The sequence below is a fragment of the Oncorhynchus nerka genome, linkage group LG13 (genome assembly GCF_034236695.1).
Source record: "Oncorhynchus nerka isolate Pitt River linkage group LG13, Oner_Uvic_2.0, whole genome shotgun sequence".
In the NCBI taxonomy this organism is placed as follows: domain Eukaryota; kingdom Metazoa; phylum Chordata; class Actinopteri; order Salmoniformes; family Salmonidae; genus Oncorhynchus; species Oncorhynchus nerka.
In genome coordinates, this window is record NC_088408.1 from 102,650,209 (window position 1) to 102,673,394 (window position 23,186).

Here is a 23,186-nt window from a genome sequence, read left to right on the forward strand (position 1 = left end):
TCTGAGTCGTTGTTCCATCTGTTGTTCAGTCATGTCATTACCGAACATGTCTGCCTCCATGGTGGCTAGGGCGACCGTCCGAGCAGTCAGTAAAAGAAAGATATTAGCCACTAGAGCGGCGTTAACGCTGGTAAGTGTGTAAAAGATATTATTTTCCTCTCCAAACACTTAAGTGTCGGTGAATATTGTTAAAACCGTTTACTCCGAAGTTACAGAAAGCGAGCTGGCTGTCATGTAATATAGCTATGTCGTCGTTTTTGGTGGCACTCATCATGTGTCAATTAAATTCTCATAATCCAAGTTAGCCGATTAAACTCAACGATTTACAATGGAGTTGATGACCGACTGGTGCGAACGGACTGGAGCTCCGACGTCACAAAATTACTGTTTTATATATATATATATATACAAACAAACTACTGATTTCAGCACCCAAAGTTTTGCCCGCTATTGTTTTGGTGCTGAAATGTCGTTTTTAATAGTTTCGGAGCTTCTGTCCGCTCACACTACGTGCTGTTTAATCCGCTAAATCCTTGCCTTCATTTCGGATTGAGGCTTTTCAAAAATGATTGAGTGTGGTGGTGATTTGAGAACTGTGTTTTAACTAGGTAACATAGCTAATATCTCTAGCGAGCGAGCAAGTGATTAGGAATACACTAGTTTTTATCTATAACTACAGTAGCTACCTAAAGGACGTTTGTCACTCATGTCCAATGACACAAAAAGCTACTTCCGGGCCCGATGAGAAGGGAGCAGCACAGTTTCTTACATGAAATGTTAACCAGTTTGTTAACATCAACTGTCTGCAGGCGCGGGGTTTTGGAGATAAAGGCCTCTGTGGCGTTGTGATAAAGTAGCTCAGCTCACTGTAGTTGCTGTTGGACAGCCCAGTCCCTCTGTCGAGTTGACCCAAACTGCTGTTGTGACAACATGGTTATGGGACAAAACGTCAAAAAAACATTAACAACTTAGAATGGACTTGTGATTATATGAGCTCATAGGGATGCAAACCTTTATTACCTATTTGGTGTAGAGCTGTTAGGTGACCCAGTAATTTAAATGTCACGATTATCTGAGTTTGTCGCGACAGATGTAGCCAATTGAATACCCTATCGTTATAGAATATGCATTTAAATGCATATTCAAATTGCAATGTCTGCCTATGCTACACATTGTCTCAATAACATTTTCTATTTGTAATACCATCAAACACCAAGTTAGTCACAGGCTACCTAATTTCCAAAATAGGCCACCACTCATCATGCCTACTAGTTCTTTACATTTTACTGGTAAAACGTCCCACCTGAATCTCCATGTCAATCTTCTGATCTCCATCCATTTAATGGGAATATGTGTTTCGGTCTTCTTAAATAACTTCCATTTCCTAGATGGTTTTAAACTAGTATCCTTTTCTTGTATTTTGTTTCAATCAACGTGTATGTTCTGCCTAGTGGTGTCCGCTCAGAGTTTTGGGCACTTGTGACTATTCTGCTCCAGCTAACCATTACCTAAAATGTCATTAGAAATGAGGTGTGTTTTGGTGTTAATGTTATAGACCTACTATACTATTATAGTGAACAAAAATATCTTGTCAAGTTTTGGTTTCATGGAGCTGAAATAAAAGATCCCAGAAATCCCAGAACAAAAAGCTTATTTCTCTCAAATGTTGTGGACAAATGTGTTTACATCCCTGTTAGTGAGCATTTCTCCTTCGCCAAGATAATCCATCCACCTGACAGGTGTGACATATCAAGAAGCTGATTAAACGGCATGATCATTACACAGGTGCACCTTGTGCTAGGGATTTTTATTTTATTTTTCGCAACACAATGCCACATATGTCTCAAGTTTTGAGGTAGGTGTGCAATTGGCCTTGCCAGAATTGTTGCCAGAAAATGTTCAATTCTCTACCATAAGCCACCTCCAATGTAGTTTTTGAGAATTTGGCAGTACGTCCAACTGGCCTCACTACCGTAGACCACGTGTAACCACGCCAACCCAGGACCTCCGCATCTGGCTTCTTCACCTGCGGGATCATCAGAGACCAGCCACCCGGACAGCTGATGTAACAACCAAAGAATTTCTACAAAAACTTTGTAGAACCTGTCTCAGGGAAGCTCATCGTCCTCAGCGGGGTCTTGACCTGACTGCAGTTCGGTGTCGTAACCGGCTTCAGTGGGGAAATGCTCACCTTCGATGGCCACTGGCACGCTGGAGAAGTGTGCTCTTTACAGATGAATCCCGGTTTCAACTGGACTGGGATGATGGCAGATGATGTGTATGGCATCATGTGGGCGAGTGGTTTGCTGATGTCAACGTTGTGAACAGAGTGCCCCATTGTGGTGGGGTTATGGTATGGGAAGGCATAAGCTACGGACAACCAACACGATTACATTTCATCGAAGGCAATTTGAATGCACAGAGATACCGTGATGAGGTCCTGAGGCCCATTGACGTGCCATTCAGCCACCGCCATCAACTCATGTTTCAGAATGATAATGCAAGGCCCTCTGTGTGAAGGGGATGTGTCGCGCTGCATGAGGCAAATGGTGGTCACACCAGATACTAACTGGTTTTCTGATCCACACCCCTACTTTTTTTTAAGGTATCTGTGACCATCAGATGTATATCTGTATTCCCAGTCATGTGAAATCCATAGATTAGGGCCCAACTTATTTATTTAAATTGACTGATTTCCTTATGAACTGTAATTCAGTAAAATCAATGAAATTGTTACATTTTATATTTGTTCACTGGTGTTTGTGACAGTGTTGTGGTTATACTACAATGGGATGCAAGGAGTTGAAGTCTCAGATTAGTCATATTATATCTGGTATCAGAGATTCCTAGAGTTGCCGTAGGAAGATTGTGCATATGATACTGTAATGGACTGTGTCGTCAACCCCTCTGGTCTCTCTCTCCAGACTCCATCTGCTGTGAATAGGATCAGGAACTTACTCGAGGATAAACCAGAATACGTGAGTATCCCTCCAACCCAGGAATCTCCAACTCTGCTCCTGGAGAACTCCTTTTTAGAGCTTTTGTTTCTGGGCCCAGTGCTGTGTCCAGATTGGTCTGAAGGTGGTGTTATGGGTAGTGGTCTGAAGGTGGGTGTGAGGGGTTATGGGTAGTGGTATAATGGTGGTTGTGTTGTGTCTAGCTTGGTCTGAAGGTGGGTGTGAGGACTCGGGGCTGTAACGGTATGACCTACACTCTGGATTTCACCAAGCAGAAAGATCAGGCTGACGAGGAGGTGCTGCAGGACGGTGAGCAAACACCATTATCCTAAATGACATCCCAAAGTTATCCTGAATGACATTATCCCAACGTTATCCTGAATGACATTATCCCAACGTTACCCTAAATGACATTATCCCAATGTTATCCTGAATGACATTATCCCAATGTTATCCTGAATGACATTAACCCAATGTTATCCTGAATGACATTATCCCAACGTTATCCTAGGTGACATTATCCCGGCGTTATCCTAAGTGACATTATCCCAACATTATCCTAAATGACATTATCTCAACGTTATCCTAAGTGGCATTATCCCGGCGTTATCCTAATATTTAGAGTTGCATCTTCGTTGGACAACTTTGGAAAACCGTAAATGTTGAGTTATCCTCATCTTGTCCATTTTTTAAAATTTAATCTACAATTTAAATGAAATCCTCAACATTATGTTGAAATGTTCTCCTTAACATAAGTGATTTATTATTGCTGTAAAATACTGAGTTGTGGTTTTACTGTAATGTTACAATGTCTCCTAATGTTGCGGTAAAATATGTTTCCTTTTTAAAAAGCACTGTATTGAGTTACAGACGAACTAGGCTTTGATTATAAGGGATGGAAACAGAATCATCTGTATTATGTTTTTTTTTTATACATTTTCACCATAAACACCCAGCTGTTAATGCTCCGATGTTGCCGCGGGCCTCTGCTCCCTCTGATCAATGTTGCCGCGGGCCTCTGCTCCCTCTGATCAATGTTGCAGCGGGCCTCTGCTCCCTCTGATCAATGTTGCCGCGGGCCTCTGCTCCCTCTGATCCATGTTGCCGCGGGCCTCTGCTCCCTCTGATCCATGTTGCCGCGGGCCTCTGCTCCCTCTGATCCATGTTGCCGCGGGCCTCTGCTCCCTCTGATCAATGTTGCCGCGGGCCTCTGCTCCCTCTGATCAATGTTGCCGTGGGCCTCTGCTCCATTTACATTTACATTTAAGTCATTTAGCAGACGCTCTTATCCAGAGCGACTTACAAATTGGTGCATTCACCTTATGACATCCAGTGGAGCAGCCACTTTACAATAGTGCATCTAAATCTTTTAAGGGGGGTGAGAAGGATTACTTTATCCTATCCTAGGTATTCCTTAAAGAGGTGGGGTTTCAGGTGTCTCCGGAAGGTGGTGATTGACTCCGCTGTCCTGGCGTCGTGAGGGAGTTTGTTCCACCATTGGGGGGCCAGAGCAGCGAACAGTTTTGACTGGGCTGAGCGGGAACTGTACTTCCTCAGTGGTAGGGAGGCGAGCAGGCCAGAGGTGGATGAACGCAGTGCCCTTGTTTGGGTGTAGGGCCTGATCAGAGCCTGGAGGTACTGAGGTGCCGTTCCCCTCACAGCTCCGTAGGCAAGCACCATGGTCTTGTAGCGGATGCGAGCTTCAACTGGAAGCCAGTGGAGAGAGCGGAGGAGCGGGGTGACGTGAGAGAACTTGGGAAGGTTGAACACCAGACGGGCTGCGGCGTTCTGGATGAGTTGTAGGGTTTAATGGCACAGGCAGGGAGCCCAGCCAACAGCGAGTTGCAGTAATCCAGACGGGAGATGACAAGTGCCTGGATTAGGACCTGCGCCGCTTCCTGTGTGAGGCAGGGTCGTACTCTGCGGATGTTGTAGAGCATGAACCTACAGGAACGGGCCACCGCCTTGATGTTAGTTGAGAACGACAGGGTGTTGTCCAGGATCACGCCAAGGTTCTTAGCGCTCTGGGAGGAGGACACAGTGGAGTTGTCAACCGTGATGGCGAGATCATGGAACGGGCAGTCCTTCCCCGGGAGGAAGAGCAGCTCCGTCTTGCCGAGGTTCAGCTTGAGGTGGTGATCCGTCATCCACATTGATATGTCTGCCAGACATGCAGAGATGCAAATCGCCACCTGGTCATCAGAAGGGGGAAAGGAGAAGATTAATTGTGTGTCGTCTGCATAGCAATGATAGGAGAGACCATGTGAGGTTATGACAGAGCCAAGTGACTTGGTGTATAGCGAGAATAGGAGAGGGCCTAGAACAGAGCCTTGGGGGACACCAGTGGTGAGAGCACGTGGTGAGGAGACTGATTCTCGCCACGCCACCTGGTAGGAGCTACCTGTCAGGTAGGACGCAATCCAAGCGTGGGCCGCGCCGGAGATGCCCAACTCGGAGAGGGTGGAGAGGAGGATCTGATGGTTCACAGTATCGAAGGCACCCGATAGGTCTAGAAGGATGAGAGCAGAGGAGAGAGAGTTAGCTTTAGCAGTGCGGAGCGCCTCCGTGATACAGAGAAGAGCAGTCTCAGTTGAATGACTAGTCTTGAAACCTGACTGATTTGGATCAAGAAGGTCATTCTGAGAGAGATAGCGGGAGAGCTGGCCAAGGACGGCACGTTCAAGGGTTTTGGAGAGAAAAGAAAGAAGGGATACTGGTCTGTAGTTGTTGACATCGGAGGGATCGAGTGTAGGTTTTTTCAGAAGGGGTGCAACTCTCGCTCTCTTGAAGACGGAAGGGACGTAGCCAGCGGTCAGGGATGAGTTGATGAGCGAGGTGAGGTAAGGGAGAAGGTCTCCGGAAATGGTCTGGAGAAGAGAGGAGGGGATAGGGTCAAGCGGGCAGGTTGTTGGGCGGCCGGCCGTCACAAGACGCGAGATTTCATCTGGAGAGAGAGGGGAGAAAGAGGTCAGAGCACAGGGTAGGGCAGTGTGAGCAGAACCAGCGGTGTCGTTTGACTTAGCAAACGAGGATCGGATGTCGTCGACCTTCTTTTCAAAATGGTTGACGAAGTCATCTGCAGAGAGGGAGGGGGGGGAGGAGGATTCAGGAGGGAGGAGAAGGTTGCAAAGAGCTTCCTAGGGTTAGAGGCAGATGCTTGGAATTTAGAGTGGTAGAAAGTGGCTTTAGCAGCAGAGAGAGAAGAGGAAAATGTAGAGAGGAGGGAGTGAAAGGATGTCAGGTCCGCAGGGAGGCGAGTTTTCCTCCATTTCCGCTCGGCTGCCCGGAGCCCTGTTCTGTGAGCTCGCAATGAGTCGTCGAGCCGGGAGGGGAGGACCGAGCCGGCCTGGAGGATAGGGGACATAGAGAGTCAAAGGATGCAGAAAGGGAGGAGAGGAGGGTTGAGGAGGCAGAATCAGGAGATAGGTTGGAGAAGGTTTGAGCAGAGGGAAGAGATGATAGGATGGAAGAGGAGAGAGTAGCGGGGGAGAAAGAGCGAAGGTTGGGACGGCGCGATACCATCCGAGTAGGGGCAGTGTGGGAAGTGTTGGATGAGAGCGAGAGGGAAAAGGATACAAGGTAGTGGTCGGAGACTTGGAGGGGAGTTGCAATGAGGTTAGTGGAAGAACAGCATCTAGTAAAGATGAGGTTGAGCGTATTGCCTGCCTTGTGAGTAGGGGGGGAAGGTGAGAGGGAGAGGTCAAAAGAGGAGAGGAGTGGAAAGGAGGCAGAGAGGAATGAGTCAAAGGTAGACGTGGGGAGGTTAAAGTCGCCCAGAACTGTGAGAGGTGAGCCGTCCTCAGGAAAGGAGCTTATCAAGGCATCAAGCTCATTGATGAACTCTCCGAGGGAACCTGGAGGGCGATAAATGATAAGGATGTTAAGCTTGAAAGGGCTGGTAACTGTGACAGCATGGAATTCAAAGGAGGCGATAGACAGATGGGTAAGGGGAGAAAGAGAGAATGACCACTTGGGAGAGATGAGGATCCCGGTGCCACCACCCCGCTGACCAGAAGCTCTCGGGGTGTGCGAGAACACGTGGGCGGACGAAGAGAGAGCAGTAGGAGTAGCAGTGTTATCTGTGGTGATCCATGTTTCCGTCAGTGCCAAGAAGTCGAGGGACTGGAGGGAGGCATAGGCTGAGATGAACTCTGCCTTGTTGGCCGCAGATCGGCAGTTCCAGAGGCTACCGGAGACCTGGAACTCCACGTGGGTCGTGCGTGCTGGGACCACCAGATTAGGTGCCGCTGCCACGCGGTGTGGAGCGTTTGTATGGTTTGTGCAGAGAGGAGAGAACAGGGATAGACAGACACATAGTTGACAGGCTACAGAAGAGGCTACGCTAATGCAAAGGAGATTGGAATGACAAGTGGACTACACGTCTCGAATGTTCAGAAAGTTGAGCTTACGTAGCAAGAATCTTATTGACTAAAATGATTAAAAATGATACAGTACTGCTGAAGTAGGCTAGCTGGCAGTGGCTGCGTTGTTGACTTTGTAGGCTAGCTGGCAGTGGCTGCGTTGTTGATTCGGGGGCTAGCTGGCTAGCTAGCAGTGTTGATTACGTTACGTTGCGTTAAAAGAACGACAATAGCTGGCTAGGTAACCTAGAAAATCGCTCTAGACTACACAATTATCTTTGATACAGAGACTGCTATCAATGTTCCCTCTGATCAATGTTGCCGCGGGCCTCTGCTCCCTCTGATCCATGTTGCCGCGGGCCTCTGCTCCCTCTGATCCATGTTGCCGTGGGCCTCTGCTCCCTCTGATCCATGTTGCCGCGGGCCTCTGCTCCCTCTGATCCATGTTGCCGTGGGCCTCTGCTCCCTCTGATCCATGTTGCCGCGGGCCTCTGCTCCCTCTGATCAATGTTGCCGCGGGCCTCTGCTCCCTCTGATCCATGTTGCCGTGGGCCTCTGCTCCCTCTGATCCATGTTGCCGCGGGCCTCTGCTCCCTCTGATCGATGTTGCCGCGGGCCTCTGCTCCCTCTGATCCATGTTGCCGCGGGCCTCTGCTCCCTCTGATCAATGTTGCCGTGGGCCTCTGCTCCCTCTGATCAAAGTTCTTTGACGTTAAGGTGCTACACATGGGATTGTTTAGGGTTTTTGCGGCAACCAGGAAATGATTCATTGTTTGTTCAATTTTAGTTTATGAGAGAAAACAAGCCCTGAGTCGTGTAGGGAATCATTTCACCGTCTCTAAATAGCAACAAAAACAAACAATTTGAAGCTGGGTTTTTTTTGTCCACCAGCTTCTAACATCTGTTAAAAAAATGTAAATGCTATTGAAAATATTCCACAGCGATTTAGATGGTACAATGCTGCTCTTGAAATGTGAAGAAATAAGTTCAACATTTGAAGGTAACCATTTCTGATCTGTTGCATCAGACTCATTTGCTTTTTAACATTTTGTTACACACACAAACAGGGGTTGTGCAGGTAGGTAGTCTGCAGGTACAGTGTATTCAGAAAGTATTCAGACCCCTTGACTTTTTTCCACATTTTGTTACGTTACAGCCTTATTTTAAAATGGATGAAATATTTTTTTATCTCATCAATCTACACACAATACCCCACAATGACATCACAATACCCCATAATGACATCACAATACCCCACAATGACATCACAATACCCCACAATGACAAACCGAAAACAAGTTTCTAGAAATGTTCAAATGTATTAAATAAAATACAGATGCCTTATTTGCATTCAGACCCTTTGCAATGAGACTGGAGATTGAGCTCAGGTGCATCCTGTTTCCATTGATCATCCTTGATGTTTCTAGAACTTGATTGGAGTCCCAACTGTGGTAAATTAAATGATTTGGAAAGGCACACACCTGACTATATAAGATCCCACAGTTGACAGTGCATGTCAGCAAAAACTAAGCCATGAGGTCGAAGGAATTGTCCGTAGAGCTCCAAGACAGGATTGTGTCGAGGCACAGGTCTGGGGAAGGGTAACAACACATTTCTGCAATATTGAAGGTCCCCAAGAACACAGTGGCCTCCATCATTCTTAAATGGAAGAAGTTTAGAACCACCAAGACTCTTCCTAGAGCTGGCCGTCTGGCCAAACTGAGCAATCGGGGGGGAAGGGCCTTGGTCAGGGAGGTGACCAAGAACCCGATGGTCACTCTGAAAGAGCTCTAGTGTTCCTCTGTGGAGATGGGAGAAACTTCCAGAAGGACAACCATCTCTACATAACTCCACCAATCAGGCCTTTATGGTAGAATGGCCAGACGGAAGCCACTCCTCAGTGGGGATGTTTTTCAGCACCAAGGACTGGGAGACTAGTCAGGATCGAGGGAAAGATGAACGGAGCAACGTACAGAGAGATCTTTGATGAAAACCTTCTCCAGAGCGCTCAGGACAGGGGCGACGGTTCACCTTCCAACAGGGCAACGACCCTAAACACACAGCTGAAACAACGCGGGAGTGGCTTCGGGACAAGTCTCTCAATGTCCTTGAGTGGCCCAGTCAGAACTTGATCAAACATCTCTGGAGGGACCTGAAAATAGCTGTGCAGCAAAGCTCCCCATCCAACCTGACAGAGCTTGAGAGGATCTGCAGATAATGTTTTTGCTTTGTCATATAGTGTGTAGATTATTATTATTTATTTTCTTTGGGGGGGGGGGGGGGGGGGTTACAATTGAATTCATTTTAGAAAAAGGCTAACAGAGGTGTAGAAAAAGTCCTGAGTACTTTCCGAATGTCCTGTTTTGCTTATAATGTGAATAAATCGTTCAGCTACGTTTTAAGATAAACGTTCTGATCTGTTGTCAGACACTGCTTTAAAATAATGTTTTACAAAATGTAGCCTAGGCCTGCTGGTTGTATGAATTAGGGATCTGTCGTCCTACAACTGTCCCAGTGTCTGTTTGAGAATAGGCCGTTTCTTTCTCAACAAGCTGACCAATAGAATAGGTTCACTTTTCTACTCTGGCAGATGGTATATTTACATTGGCTAGTGATTTTTGCTGTTCGTTACTCGTCTTGTTGGCTGGAGAAAAGTGAATGTGGGCACTTATTCTAACGTGTTCAAAGTGCATCATCATCATCGTCGGTTAAGAAGGAGGATCTTGAATGTTCTGTTTAATTTAAATTACCATATTCGAAAGGTGATCTGTCATTCTGAGCACCGTTGGTGGACGCTCTAATCCGCTTACTCACCCAATGCATCATGGGTACATTTTAAAATGCTGCTGGGCATAATGTCCGGCAGACACATTTTTCCTGACGGAAACGTTGGGACAGCAGAGTGTGTTGTGTTGCATTTAAAAAGGTCTTTGAGGAAACGCGTGTTGCATTTAAAAAGGTCTTTTGAGGAAACGATTAGGAAATAATTTTACATTTAATGTCACGCATTAACTTCGACAGCCCTAATAATTATTAGTCCTCTCCTGCAGGTGTGCGTGTATTTATAGAGAAGAAGGCCCAGCTCACTCTGCTGGGGACCGAGATGGACTTTGTGGAGTCCAAGCTATCCAGTGAGTTTGTCTTCAACAACCCCAACATCAAGGGCACCTGCGGCTGTGGAGAGAGCTTCAACATCTGAGAGGGAGACCAGGCCTCAGCAGGAAGCCCAACACAGCCAAACGTCATCCTCACACCCACTCGCCACCCACAAACCCCCACTCACACACACCTCCCAACCCTCTCACTCACACACACCTCCCAACCTTCTCTCACTCACACACACCTCCCAACCTTCTCTCACTCACACACACCTCCCAACCTTCTCTCACTCACACACACCTCCCAACCTTCTCTCACTCACACACACCTCCCAACCTTCTCTCACTCACACACACCTCCCAACCTTCTCTCACACACACACACCTTCCAACCTTCTCTCACACACACACACCTCCCAACCTTCTCTCACACACACACACACACACACACACACCTCCCAACCCTCACACACACACACACACACACACACACACACACACACACACCTCCCAACCCTCACACACACACACACACACACCTCCCAACCCTCTCAAACACACACACACCTCCCAACCCTCTCACACACACACACTTTACCTGGAGGCCTGTGAGTGAAGTGAATAAAGGCCTGATAAACACGACGTGAGGGGAGGAGTGAGACGTGAGAGGAGGAGTGAGACGTGAGGGGAGGAGTGAGACGTGAGGGGAGGAGTGAGACGTGAGGGGAGGAGTGAGACAGACATGGATGTTTCTGTGCTGCTACAGAACAGGATGAGTTGTCTTCCTGTTGCTGTGGGTCTTGTGATGGTGTACTGTAGGGCTAATATAATCTATCTAAACACTGGGCTGTGACATGCTGAGCCCCCTAAAACTACATCTACCATGAATCTGAACACTGGGCTGTGACATGCTGAGCCCCCTAAAACTACATCTACCATGAATCTAAACACTGGGCTGTGACATGCTGAGCCCCCTAAAACTACATCTACCATGAATCTAAACACTGGGCTGTGACATGCTGAGCCCCCTAAAACTACATCTACCATGAATCTAAACACTGGGCTGTGACATGCCGAGCCCCTTGAAACCTTGTTACATAGACATGCATGTGGTTCTGGTAGTAACCATAGACACAGTACCTGAGAGACTTGGAGAGCTGCCAAAGTAAAGGAAACACCAACATATAGCGTCTCAATAGGGCGTTGGGCCTCCACCAATCAGAACAGCTTCAGTCCATCTTGGCATGAATTCTACAAGTGTCTGGAACTCTATTGGAGGGATGAGACGCCATTCTTCCACCAGAAATTCCATCATTTGGTGTTTTTTTTTTGTTGATGGTGGTGAAAAACGCCGTCTCAGGTGTCGCTCCAGAATCTCCCAGTAGTGTTCAATTGGGTTGAGATCTGGTGACTGAGACGGCCACGACATATGATTCACATAGTTTTCATGCTCATCAAACCATTCAGTGACCACTGCCATCCACAGGGCATGAAACTAATGGCCCACCCACAATTTGTATACGTGACCCTAAGCATGATGGGATGTTAATTACTGAATTTAACTCAGGAACCACGCCTGTGTGGAAGCACCTGCTTTCAATATACTTTGTTTCCCTAATTTACTCCAGTGTTCCCATTATTTTAGTAGTTACCTGTAGGTTGAACACAGTCACATAAAGACAAGGACTTGTTGGGCGTGTTTGATGGGTAATGCTAAAGTCAGCGACTGTAGACGAGTCGAGGAAGCAGCATGACATTGTTTCCTGAGAGAGAAATGGAGGTCTGTGACCGCCTCAATAGTGCTGCCCATGCTATCTCAATTTTAAAGTAGTCCATTTTATTAATTGGCTGGGGCCTCCCAAGTGGCGCAACGGTGCCAAGAGTTTGCAAAGCTCTCATCAAGGCAAAGGGCGGCTATTTTGAAGAATCTCAAATATTAAAATATATTCTGATTTGTTTAACACTTTTTTTTGGGTTACTACATGATTCCATATGTGTTATTTCATAGTTTTGATGTCTTCACTATTATTCTACAATGTAGAAAATAGTAAAATAAAATAAAACCCCTGGAATGAGTAGGTGTTCTAAAACCCTTGAATGAGTAGGTGTTCTAAAACCCTGGAATGAGTAGGTGTTCTAAAACCCAGGAATGAGTAGGTGTTCTAAAACCCTGGAATGAGTAGGTGTTCTAAAACCCTGGAATGAGTAGGTGTTCTAAAACCCTTGAATGAGTAGGTGTTCTAAAACCCTGGAATGAGTAGGTGTTCTAAAACCCTGGAATGAGTAGGTGTTCTAAAACCCTTGAATGAGTAGGTGTTCTAAAACCCTTGAATGAGTAGGTGTTCTAAAACCCTTGAATGAGTAGGTGTTCTAAAACCCTTGAATGAGTAGGTGTTCTAAAACCCTTGAATGAGTAGGTGTTCTAAAACCCTGGAATGAGTAGGTGTTCTAAAACCCTGGAATGAGTAGTTGTTCTAAGACTTTTGACCAGTGGTGTGTATATATGTGTGTGTATATAGACCTATAAAGAATGAACTGAGTGTACAAAACATTAGGAACACCTTCCTAATATTGAGCTGCACTTACTTTTGCCCTCAGAACAGCCTCAATTCATTGGGAAGGTGGACTCTGCTACTATGCTGGCCCATGTTAACTCCAATGATTCCCACAGTTGTGTGAAGTTGGCTGGATGTCCTTCGGGTGGTGGACCATTCTTGATACACACAGGGAAACTGTTGAGTGTGAGAAACCCAGCAGCGTTGCAGTTCTTGACACAAACCGGTGCGCCTGGCACCTACCATACCCTGTTCAAAGGCACATTCACCCTCTGAATGATTAAAAATCTTTCTTTAACCCGTCTCCTCCCCTTCATCTACATGTCTCCTCCCCTTCATCTACATGTCTCCTCCCCTTCATCTACATGTCTCCTCCCCTTCATCTACATGTCTCCTCCTCTTCATCTACATGTCTCCTCCTCTTCATCTACACTGATTGAAGTGGATTTAACAGGTGACATCAATAAGGGATCATAGCTTTCACCTGGATTCACATGGTCAGTCTGTCATGGAGAGAGCAGGTGTCCTTAATGTTTTGTACACTCAGTGTATAGCTATATAGGCTGTGTGCTGTGAATACTACAGATATGTAACTAGTGTACAGTTGGTGACTCGTCGACGAGAATAAATATATTTTAAATCTGTGGTTACTCTCCTTGTCGTTTCCACTGTTTCTGTCTCAGTAAAACATGGTATGGATCATTAAGGGTTGTGAAGTGAATGATCATTTCTGTTGTGATTTATTTTGAAGTTTTGGTTAGATTTCTATTGTATAGTGAGATGATTTCAGGGTTGTGTAGTGACTGATAGTTAGCTAGAATTTTTTTGTCCTCTGTAATTGTCATGAAACAATTATTTATAGCCAAATGTTCAAGTATCGGTCACTGTAATGTATCCACTAGTCTAGGTCGATGAATAGACTGACCAGAATCAACTGTCCCGTTTCTGATCCCAAAGGACGTCGTCACTTCAGGTCACCATTACATCAGAAAGGACGCTTTCTGTTGTTATTATGACATCACCTCCAGGACCGTTAGCAGAGTCAGTGGGTTTACTGTATGGGATGTTTTTAAATGTTCTGCCGAGTCACTACTGAGATGAATCATGGGAAACCGACGGAGGAAGAGAGGGCGAGAACACAGAGATTCTTACGGGATTAAGGTAGGTAAACCATGGAATTATGTCAATGTCGTTTATTCAACTGGAAACTCGGGAAGATAAAAAATATATATATATTAAAAAATGAGGTCAAATCACGCGGCATGAAACAATTGTCAAGTTCCTGCTTGACTAGGTGAGCAGGCTTTGTATTGCCTTAAACAATATTTGTGTGCCACGTCATCGACTGCAGTCGGGCATCCGCTTGCTATATCGTATCGTGTGGTTAGCTGATGTTAACCTATACAGGAGTTGTCAGATGTTGAGACAGTAAAACAGTCCAGGGTTTACGTGTTCCGTCCTCCTGGGGTGTAATTCAGAAGGGACCAAACATTGTTTTCCGTTGCAAAACGTTTCACTGAGGTTTCCACTAATGAAAACAACCCTGGGGTGTATTCATTAGTCAATTCCGTTGCAAAACGTTTGGTCTGGTGCAAAACTTTTCCAATATAAACTGTTTACTCCAAATGGAAAATGTTTTTCAATGAAAGCAACATGAGTTTCTAATGGAAACATCCACGTAGGTCCCGCTTTGTTTCACATCATTTGCTTCAGTTTAGTTCCTGGAGTAAACCGTATACAGTTTCTATTGCAAAACGTTTTGCAGAGGAATCTAATGAATACACCCCTGTTTCAGATCTCTGAGTTGCTGACCCAACTGGCTGTGAGAACCACACCCCCTAATGGGCCCCTCCCCCGTAACGTCAGCCTCCTCCCCTCCTTCACCCTCCCCGCAGTCCGAGAAACGACCGCCACCACCCGCTCCAAGGCCCAGCTCCCAGAATGCATCACGAGACTCTCAGACACCCGGTGTCGGAAGTGGTACCACCAGAGACCAGCCACGCCCTTCTCCGCCTCTACCCCCACCCCAGCCCTTAACCCTAGGCCTGCCCCCAACACCCCGGGACACCCCACTGGTCCCGCCTCCACCAATAGCAGCCAACCAAGGAGCGAGAGACCCAACCTGGTTTCCCCTGATTTGATTTTCCTACCCTATCTTGCGGCATGGAGGACTGCGAAGAGCTGTGAACCGCTGTCATTGGTGAGGGATCTGTTCCAGAAGGGTGAGGTATGTAATGTTGACGGGATTCTGTTATCGCTCCGTGTGAAACGAGTTAGCTTTGATTTATGCCCCGAGCCTGCCCCAGGTTAAGGTGACTCAAATCAGGTTTTGCTCCTAGCAGAACTCGGCTAGACGAAGGGAATGTCTGTGCCTCGCATCACTGAAAAACACCTTAGCAGCAATATTATTGTTTGTCCCTCTTGAGATGTCGTAGCAACAACATATCCAGTACACACTTCCTTAAAATAGTTTGAATGAGTCTAAGGTAAATCAAGACATTTTTTATAAATGTTTGCTTTTGCCGAGGAGGTCTTCGTTGAGCAATTTTGGTGGGAGGCAGTGTCAGTTTGACTGGGAGGCAGTGGTAGTTTGACTGGGAGGCAGTGGTAGTTTGACTGGGAGGCAGGCACAGTGGTAGTTTGACTGGGAGGCAGGCACAGTGTCAGTTTGACTGGGAGGCAGTGGTAGTTTGACTGGGAGGCAGTGTCAGTTTGACTGGGAGGCAGTGTCAGTTTGACTGGGAGGCAGTGTCAGTTTGACTGGGAGGCAGTGTCAGTTTGACTGGGAGGCAGTGTCAGTTTGACTGGGAGGCAGTGTCAGTTTGACTGGAAGGCAGTGTCAGTATGACTGGGAGGCAGTGTCAGTTTGACTGGGAGGCAGTGGTAGTTTGACTGGGAGGCAGTGTCAGTTTGACTGGGAGGCAGTGTCAGTTTGACTGGGAGGCAGTGTCAGTTTGACTGGGAGGCAGTGTCAGTTTGACTGGGAGGCAGTGTCAGTTTGACTGGGAGGCAATGGTAGTTTGACTGGGAGGCAATGGTAGTTTGACTGGGAGGCAATGGTAGTTTGACTGGGAGGCAGTGGTAGTTTGACTGGGAGGCAGTGGTAGTTTGACTGGGAGGCAGGCACAGTGGTAGTTTGACTGGGAGGCAGTGTCAGTTTGACTGGGAGGCAGTGTCAGTTTGACTGGGAGACAGTGTCAGTTTGACTGGAAGGCAGTGTCAGTATGACTGGGAGGCAGTGTCAGTTTGACTGGGAGGCAGTGTCAGTTTGACTGGGAGGCAGTGTCAGTTTGACTGGGAGGCAGTGTCAGTTTGACTGGGAGGCAGTGTCAGTTTGACTGGGAGGCAGTGTCAGTTTGACTGGGAGGCAGTGTCAGTTTGACTGGGAGGCAGTGTCAGTTTGACTGGGAGGCAGTGTCAGTTTGACTGGGAGGCAGTGGTAGTTTGACTGGGAGGCAATGGTAGTTTGACTGGGAGGCAATGGTAGTTTGACTGGGAGGCAGTGTCAGTTTGACTGGGAGGCAGTGTCAGTTTGACTGGGAGGCAGTGGTAGTTTGACTGGGAGGCAGTGTCAGTTTGACTGGGAGGCAGTGTCAGTTTGACTGGGAGGCAGTGGTAGTTTGACTGGGAGGCAGTGTCAGTTTGACTGGGAGGCAGTGGTAGTTTGACTGGGAGGCAGTGTCAGTTTGACTGGGAGGCAGTGTCAGTTTGACTGGGAGGCAGTGTCAGTTTGACTGGGAGGCAGTGGTAGTTTGACTGGGAGGCAGTGTCAGTTTGACTGGGAGGCAGTGTCAGTTTGACTGGGAGGCAGTGTCAGTTTGACTGGGAGGCAGTGTCAGTTTGACTGGGAGGCAGTGTCAGTTTGACTGGGAGGCAATGGTAGTTTGACTGGGAGGCAATGGTAGTTTGACTGGGAGGCAATGGTAGTTTGACTGGGAGGCAGTGGTAGTTTGACTGGGAGGCAGTGTCAGTTTGACTGGGAGGCAGTGGTAGTTTGACTGGGAGGCAGTGTCAGTTTGACTGGGAGGCAGGCACAGTGTCAGTTTGACTGGGAGGCAGTGTCAGTTTGACTGGGAGGCAGTGTCAGTTTGACTGGGAGGCAGTGTCAGTTTGACTGGGAGGCAGTGTCAGTTTGACTGGGAGGCAGTGTCAGTTTGACTGGGAGGCAGTGTCAGTTTGACTGGAAGGCAGTGTCAGTATGACTGGGAGGCAGTGTCAGTTTGACTGGGAGGCAGTGTCAGTTTGACTGGGAGGCAGTGTCAGTTTGACTGGGAGGCAGTGGTAGTTTGACTGGGAGGCAGTGTCAGTTTGACTGGGAGGCAGTGTCAGTTTGACTGGGAGGCAGTGTCAGTTTGACTGGGAGGCAGTGTCAGTTTGACTGGGAGGCAGTGTCAGTTTGACTGGGAGGCAGTGTCAGTTTGACTGGGAGGCAGTGTCAGTTTGACTGGGAGGCAATGGTAGTTTGACTGGGAGGCAATGGTAGTTTGACTGGGAGGCAATGGTAGTTTGACTGGGAGGCAGTGGTAGTTTGACTGGGAGGCAGTGTCAGTTTGACTGGGAGGCAGTGGTAGTTTGACTGGGAGGCAGTGTCAGTTTGACTGGGAGGCAGTGGTAGTTTGACTGGGAGGCAGTGGTAGTTTGACTGGGAGGCAGTGGTAGTTTGACTGGGAGGCAGTGTCAGTTTGACTGGGAGGCAGTGGTAGTTTGACTGGGAGGCAGTGTCAGTTTGACTGGGAGGCAGTGGTAGTTTGACTGGGAGGCAGGCACAGTGGTAGTTTGACTGGGAGGCAGTGTCAGTTTGACTGGGAGGCAGTGTCAGTTTGACTGGGAGGCAGTGTCAGTTTGACTGGGAGGCAGGCACAGTGGTAGTTTGACTGGGAGGCAGGCACAGTTTGACTGGGAGGCAGTGTCAGTTTGACTGGGAGGCAGTGTCAGTTTGACTGGGAGGCAGTGTCAGTTTGACTGGGAGGCAGTGTCAGTTTGACTGGGAGGCAGTGGTAGTTTGACTGGGAGGCAGTGGTAGTTTGACTGGGAGGCAGTGTCAGTTTGACTGGGAGGCAGTGTCAGTTTGACTGGGAGGCAGTGTTTGACTGGGAGGCAGTGTCAGTTTGACTGGGAGGCAGTGTCAGTTTGACTGGGAGGCAGTGTCAGTTTGACTGGGAGGCAGTGGTAGTTTGACTGGGAGGCAGTGTCAGTTTGACTGGGAGGCAATGTCAGTTTGACTGGGAGGCAGTGTCAGTTTGACTGGGAGGCAGTGTCAGTTTGACTGGGAGGCAGTGTCAGTTTGACTGGGAGGCAGTGTCAGTTTGACTGGGAGGCAGTGTCAGTTTGACTGGGAGGCAGTATCAGTTTGACTGGGAGGCAGTGTCAGTTTGACTGGGAGGCAGTGGTAGTTTGACTGGGAGGCAGGCACAGTGGTAGTTTGACTGGGAGGCAGTGTCAGTTTGACTGGGAGGCAGGCACAGTGGTAGTTTGACTGGGAGGCAGGCACAGTTTGACTGGGAGGCAGTGTCAGTTTGACTGGGAGGCAGTGTCAGTTTGACTGGGAGGCAGTGTCAGTTTGACTGGGAGGCAGTGGTAGTTTGACTGGGAGGCAGTGGTAGTTTGACTGGGAGGCAGTGTCAGTTTGACTGGGAGGCAGTGTCAGTTTGACTGGGAGGCAGTGTCAGTTTGACTGGGAGGCAGTGTCAGTTTGACTGGGAGGAAGTGTCAGTTTGACTGGGAGGCAGGCACAGTGGTAGTTTGACTAGGAGGCAGTGTCAGTTTGACTGGGAGGCAGGCACAGTGGTAGTTTGACTAGGAGGCAGTGTCAGTTTGACTGGGAGGCAGTGGTAGTTTGACTGGGAGGCAGACACAGTGGTAGTTTGACTGGGAGGCAGTGGTAGTTTGACTGGGAGGCAGTGTCAGTTTGACTGGGAGGCAGTGTCAGTTTGACTGGGAGGCAGTGTCAGTTTGACTGGGAGGCAGTGTCAGTTTGACTGGGAGGCAGTGGTAGTTTGACTGGGAGGCAGTGTCAGTTTGACTGGGAGGCAGTGTCAGTTTGACTGGGAGGCAGTGTCAGTTTGACTGGGAGGCAGTGTCAGTTTGACTGGGAGGCAGTGGTAGTTTGACTGGGAGGCAGGCACAGGGGTAGTTTGACTGGGAGGCAGGCACAGGGGTAGTTTGACTGGGAGGCAGGCACAGGGGTAGTTTGACTGGGAGGCAGGCACAGTGGTAGTTTGACTAGGAGGCAGGCACAGTGGTAGTTTGACTGGGAGGCAGTGTCAGTTTGACTAGGAGGCAGGCACAGTGGTAGTTTGACTGGGAGGCAGTGTCAGTTTGACTGGGAGGCAGTGTCAGTTTGACTGGGACGCAGTGTCAGTTTGACTGGGAGGCAGTGGTAGTTTGACTGGGAGGCAGACACAGTGGTAGTTTGACTGGGAGGCAGGCACAGTGGTAGTTTGACTGGGAGGCAGGCACAGTGGTAGTTTGACTGGGAGGCAGGCACAGTGGTAGTTTGACTGGGAGGCAGGCACAGTGGTAGTTTGACTGGGAGGCAGTGGTAGTTTGACTGGGAGGCAGGCACAGTGGTAGTTTGACTGGGAGTTAGTGTCAGTTTGACTAGGAGGCAGGCACAGTGGTAGTTTGACTGGGAGGCAGTGTCAGTTTGACTGGGAGGCAGTGTCAGTTTGACTGGGAGGCAGTGTCAGTTTGACTGGGAGGCAGTGTCAGTTTGACTGGGAGGCAGTGGTAGTTTGACTGGGAGGCAGGCACAGTGGTAGTTTGACTGGGAGGCAGGCACAGTGGTAGTTTGACTGGGAGGCAGGCACAGTGGTAGTTTGACTGGGAGGCAGGCACAGTGGTAGTTTGACTGGGAGGCAGTGTCAGTTTGACTGGGAGGCAGTGTCAGTTTGACTGGGAGGCAGTGTCAGTTTGACTGGGAGGCAGTGGTAGTTTGACTGGGAGGCAGTGGTAGTTTGACTGGGAGGCAGACACTGGTAGTTTGACTGGGAGGCAGGCACAGTGGTAGTTTGACTGGGAGGCAGGCACAGTGGTAGTTTGACTGGGAGGCAGGCACAGTGGTAGTTTGACTGGGAGGCAGGCACAGTGGTAGTTTGACTGGGAGGCAGTGTCAGTTTGACTGGGAGGCAGGCACAGTGGTAGTTTGACTGGGAGGCAGTGTCATTTTGACTGGGAGGCAGTGTCAGTTTGACTGGGAGGCAGTGTCAGTTTGACTGGGAGGCAGTGGTAGTTTGACTGGGAGGCAGTGTCAGTTTGACTGGGAGGCAATGGTAGTTTGACTGGGAGGCAATGGTAGTTTGACTGGGAGGCAATGGTAGTTTGACTGGGAGGCAGTGGTAGTTTGACTGGGAGGCAGTGTCAGTTTGACTGGGAGGCAGTGGTAGTTTGACTGGGAGGCAGTGTCAGTTTGACTGGGAGGCAGTGGTAGTTTGACTGGGAGGCAGGCACAGTGGTAGTTTGACTGGGAGGCAGTGTCAGTTTGACTGGGAGGCAGTGTCAGTTTGACTGGGAGGCAGTGTCAGTTTGACTGGGAGGCAGGCACAGTGGTAGTTTGACTGGGAGGCAGGCACAGTTTGACTGGGAGGCAGTGTCAGTTTGACTGGGAGGCAGTGTCAGTTTGACTGGGAGGCAGTGTCAGTTTGACTGGGAGGCAGTGTCAGTTTGACTGGGAGGCAGTGGTAGTTTGACTGGGAGGCAGTGGTAGTTTGACTGGGAGGCAGTGTCAGTTTGACTGGGAGGCAGTGTCAGTTTGACTGGGAGGCAGTGTCAGTTTGACTGGGAGGCAGTGTCAGTTTGACTGGGAGGCAGTGTCAGTTTGACTGGGAGGCAGTGTCAGTTTGACTGGGAGGCAGTGTCAGTTTGACTGGGAGGCAGTGGTAGTTTGACTGGGAGGCAGTGTCAGTTTGACTGGGAGGCAATGTCAGTTTGACTGGGAGGCAGTGTCAGTTTGTCTGGGAGGCAGTGTCAGTTTGACTGGGAGGCAGTGTCAGTTTGACTGGGAGGCAGTGTCAGTTTGACTGGGAGGCAGTGTCAGTTTGACTGGGAGGCAGTATCAGTTTGACTGGGAGGCAGTGTCAGTTTGACTGGGAGGCAGTGGTAGTTTGACTGGGAGGCAGGCACAGTGGTAGTTTGACTGGGAGGCAGTGTCAGTTTGACTGGGAGGCAGTGTCAGTTTGACTGGGAGGCAGTGTCAGTTTGCACAGCTTGACTGGGAGGCAGGCACAGTGGTAGTTTGACTGGGAGGCAGGCACAGTTTGACTGGGAGGCAGTGTCAGTTTGACTGGGAGGCAGTGTCAGTTTGACTGGGAGGCAGTGTCAGTTTGACTGGGAGGCAGTGTCAGTTTGACTGGGAGGCAGTGGTAGTTTGACTGGGAGGCAGTGGTAGTTTGACTGGGAGGCAGTGTCAGTTTGACTGGGAGGCAGTGTCAGTTTGACTGGGAGGCAGTGTCAGTTTGACTGGGAGGCAGTGTCAGTTTGACTGGGAGGCAGTGTCAGTTTGACTGGGAGGAAGTGTCAGTTTGACTGGGAGGCAGGCACAGTGGTAGTTTGACTAGGAGGCAGTGTCAGTTTGACTGGGAGGCAGGCACAGTGTCAGTTTGACTGGGAGGCAGTGTCAGTTTGACTGGGAGGCAGTGGTAGTTTGACTGGGAGGCAGTGGTAGTTTGACTGGGAGGCAGTGGTAGTTTGACTGGGAGGCAGTGTCAGTTTGACTGGGAGGCAGTGGTAGTTTGACTGGGAGGCAGTGTCAGTTTGACTGGGAGGCAGTGGTAGTTTGACTGGGAGGCAGGCACAGTGGTAGTTTGACTGGGAGGCAGTGTCAGTTTGACTGGGAGGCAGTGTCAGTTTGACTGGGAGGCAGTGTCAGTTTGACTGGGAGGCAGGCACAGTGGTAGTTTGACTGGGAGGCAGGCACAGTTTGACTGGGAGGCAGTGTCAGTTTGACTGGGAGGCAGTGTCAGTTTGACTGGGAGGCAGTGTCAGTTTGACTGGGAGGCAGTGTCAGTTTGACTGGGAGGCAGTGGTAGTTTGACTGGGAGGCAGTGGTAGTTTGACTGGGAGGCAGTGTCAGTTTGACTGGGAGGCAGTGTCAGTTTGACTGGGAGGCAGTGTCAGTTTGACTGGGAGGCAGTGTCAGTTTGACTGGGAGGCAGTGTCAGTTTGACTGGGAGGCAGTGTCAGTTTGACTGGGAGGCAGTGGTAGTTTGACTGGGAGGCAGTGTCAGTTTGACTGGGAGGCAATGTCAGTTTGACTGGGAGGCAGTGTCAGTTTGACTGGGAGGCAGTGTCAGTTTGACTGGGAGGCAGTGTCAGTTTGACTGGGAGGCAGTGTCAGTTTGACTGGGGGCAGTGTCAGTTTGACTGGGAGGCAGTATCAGTTTGACTGGGAGGCAGTGTCAGTTTGACTGGGAGGCAGTGGTAGTTTGACTGGGAGGCAGGCACAGTGGTAGTTTGACTGGGAGGCAGTGTCAGTTTGACTGGGAGGCAGGCACAGTGGTAGTTTGACTGGGAGGCAGGCACAGTTTGACTGGGAGGCAGTGTCAGTTTGACTGGGAGGCAGTGTCAGTTTGACTGGGAGGCAGTGTCAGTTTGACTGGGAGGCAGTGGTAGTTTGACTGGGAGGCAGTGGTAGTTTGACTGGGAGGCAGTGTCAGTTTGACTGGGAGGCAGTGTCAGTTTGACTGGGAGGCAGTGTCAGTTTGACTGGGAGGCAGTGTCAGTTTGACTGGGAGGAAGTGTCAGTTTGACTGGGAGGCAGGCACAGTGGTAGTTTGACTAGGAGGCAGTGTCAGTTTGACTGGGAGGCAGGCACAGTGGTAGTTTGACTAGGAGGCAGTGTCAGTTTGACTGGGAGGCAGTGGTAGTTTGACTGGGAGGCAGACACAGTGGTAGTTTGACTGGGAGGCAGTGGTAGTTTGACTGGGAGGCAGTGTCAGTTTGACTGGGAGGCAGTGTCAGTTTGACTGGGAGGCAGTGTCAGTTTGACTGGGAGGCAGTGTCAGTTTGACTGGGAGGCAGTGGTAGTTTGACTGGGAGGCAGTGTCAGTTTGACTGGGAGGCAGTGTCAGTTTGACTGGGAGGCAGTGTCAGTTTGACTGGGAGGCAGTGTCAGTTTGACTGGGAGGCAGTGGTAGTTTGACTGGGAGGCAGGCACAGGGGTAGTTTGACTGGGAGGCAGGCACAGGGGTAGTTTGACTGGGAGGCAGGCACAGGGGT

At 49.1% G+C, this 23,186-nt stretch overlaps 2 protein-coding genes across 2 annotated transcripts in view; both read left to right on the top strand.

Moving 5' to 3' along the window:
* isca1 (iron-sulfur cluster assembly 1) lies at window positions 1-10,707 on the top strand. Its single transcript, XM_029678714.2, has 4 exons — window positions 1-130; window positions 2,925-2,978; window positions 3,161-3,266; window positions 10,369-10,707. Exons 1-4 carry the CDS (start codon window positions 32-34, stop codon window positions 10,515-10,517), a joined length of 408 nt encoding a protein of 135 aa, XP_029534574.1. The 5' UTR covers window positions 1-31; the 3' UTR covers window positions 10,518-10,707.
* Window positions 10,708-13,836: 3,129 nt separating this feature from the next.
* Window positions 13,837-23,186, top strand: part of LOC115140364 (uncharacterized) — an 87,866-nt gene continuing 78,516 nt past the window's right edge. The window contains exons 1-2 of the mRNA XM_029678713.2: window positions 13,837-14,132; window positions 14,767-15,198. Coding sequence (XP_029534573.2) covers window positions 14,076-14,132; window positions 14,767-15,198 — 489 coding nt within the window. The 5' untranslated portion in view covers window positions 13,837-14,075. The remainder of the gene's footprint in view (window positions 14,133-14,766; window positions 15,199-23,186) is intronic.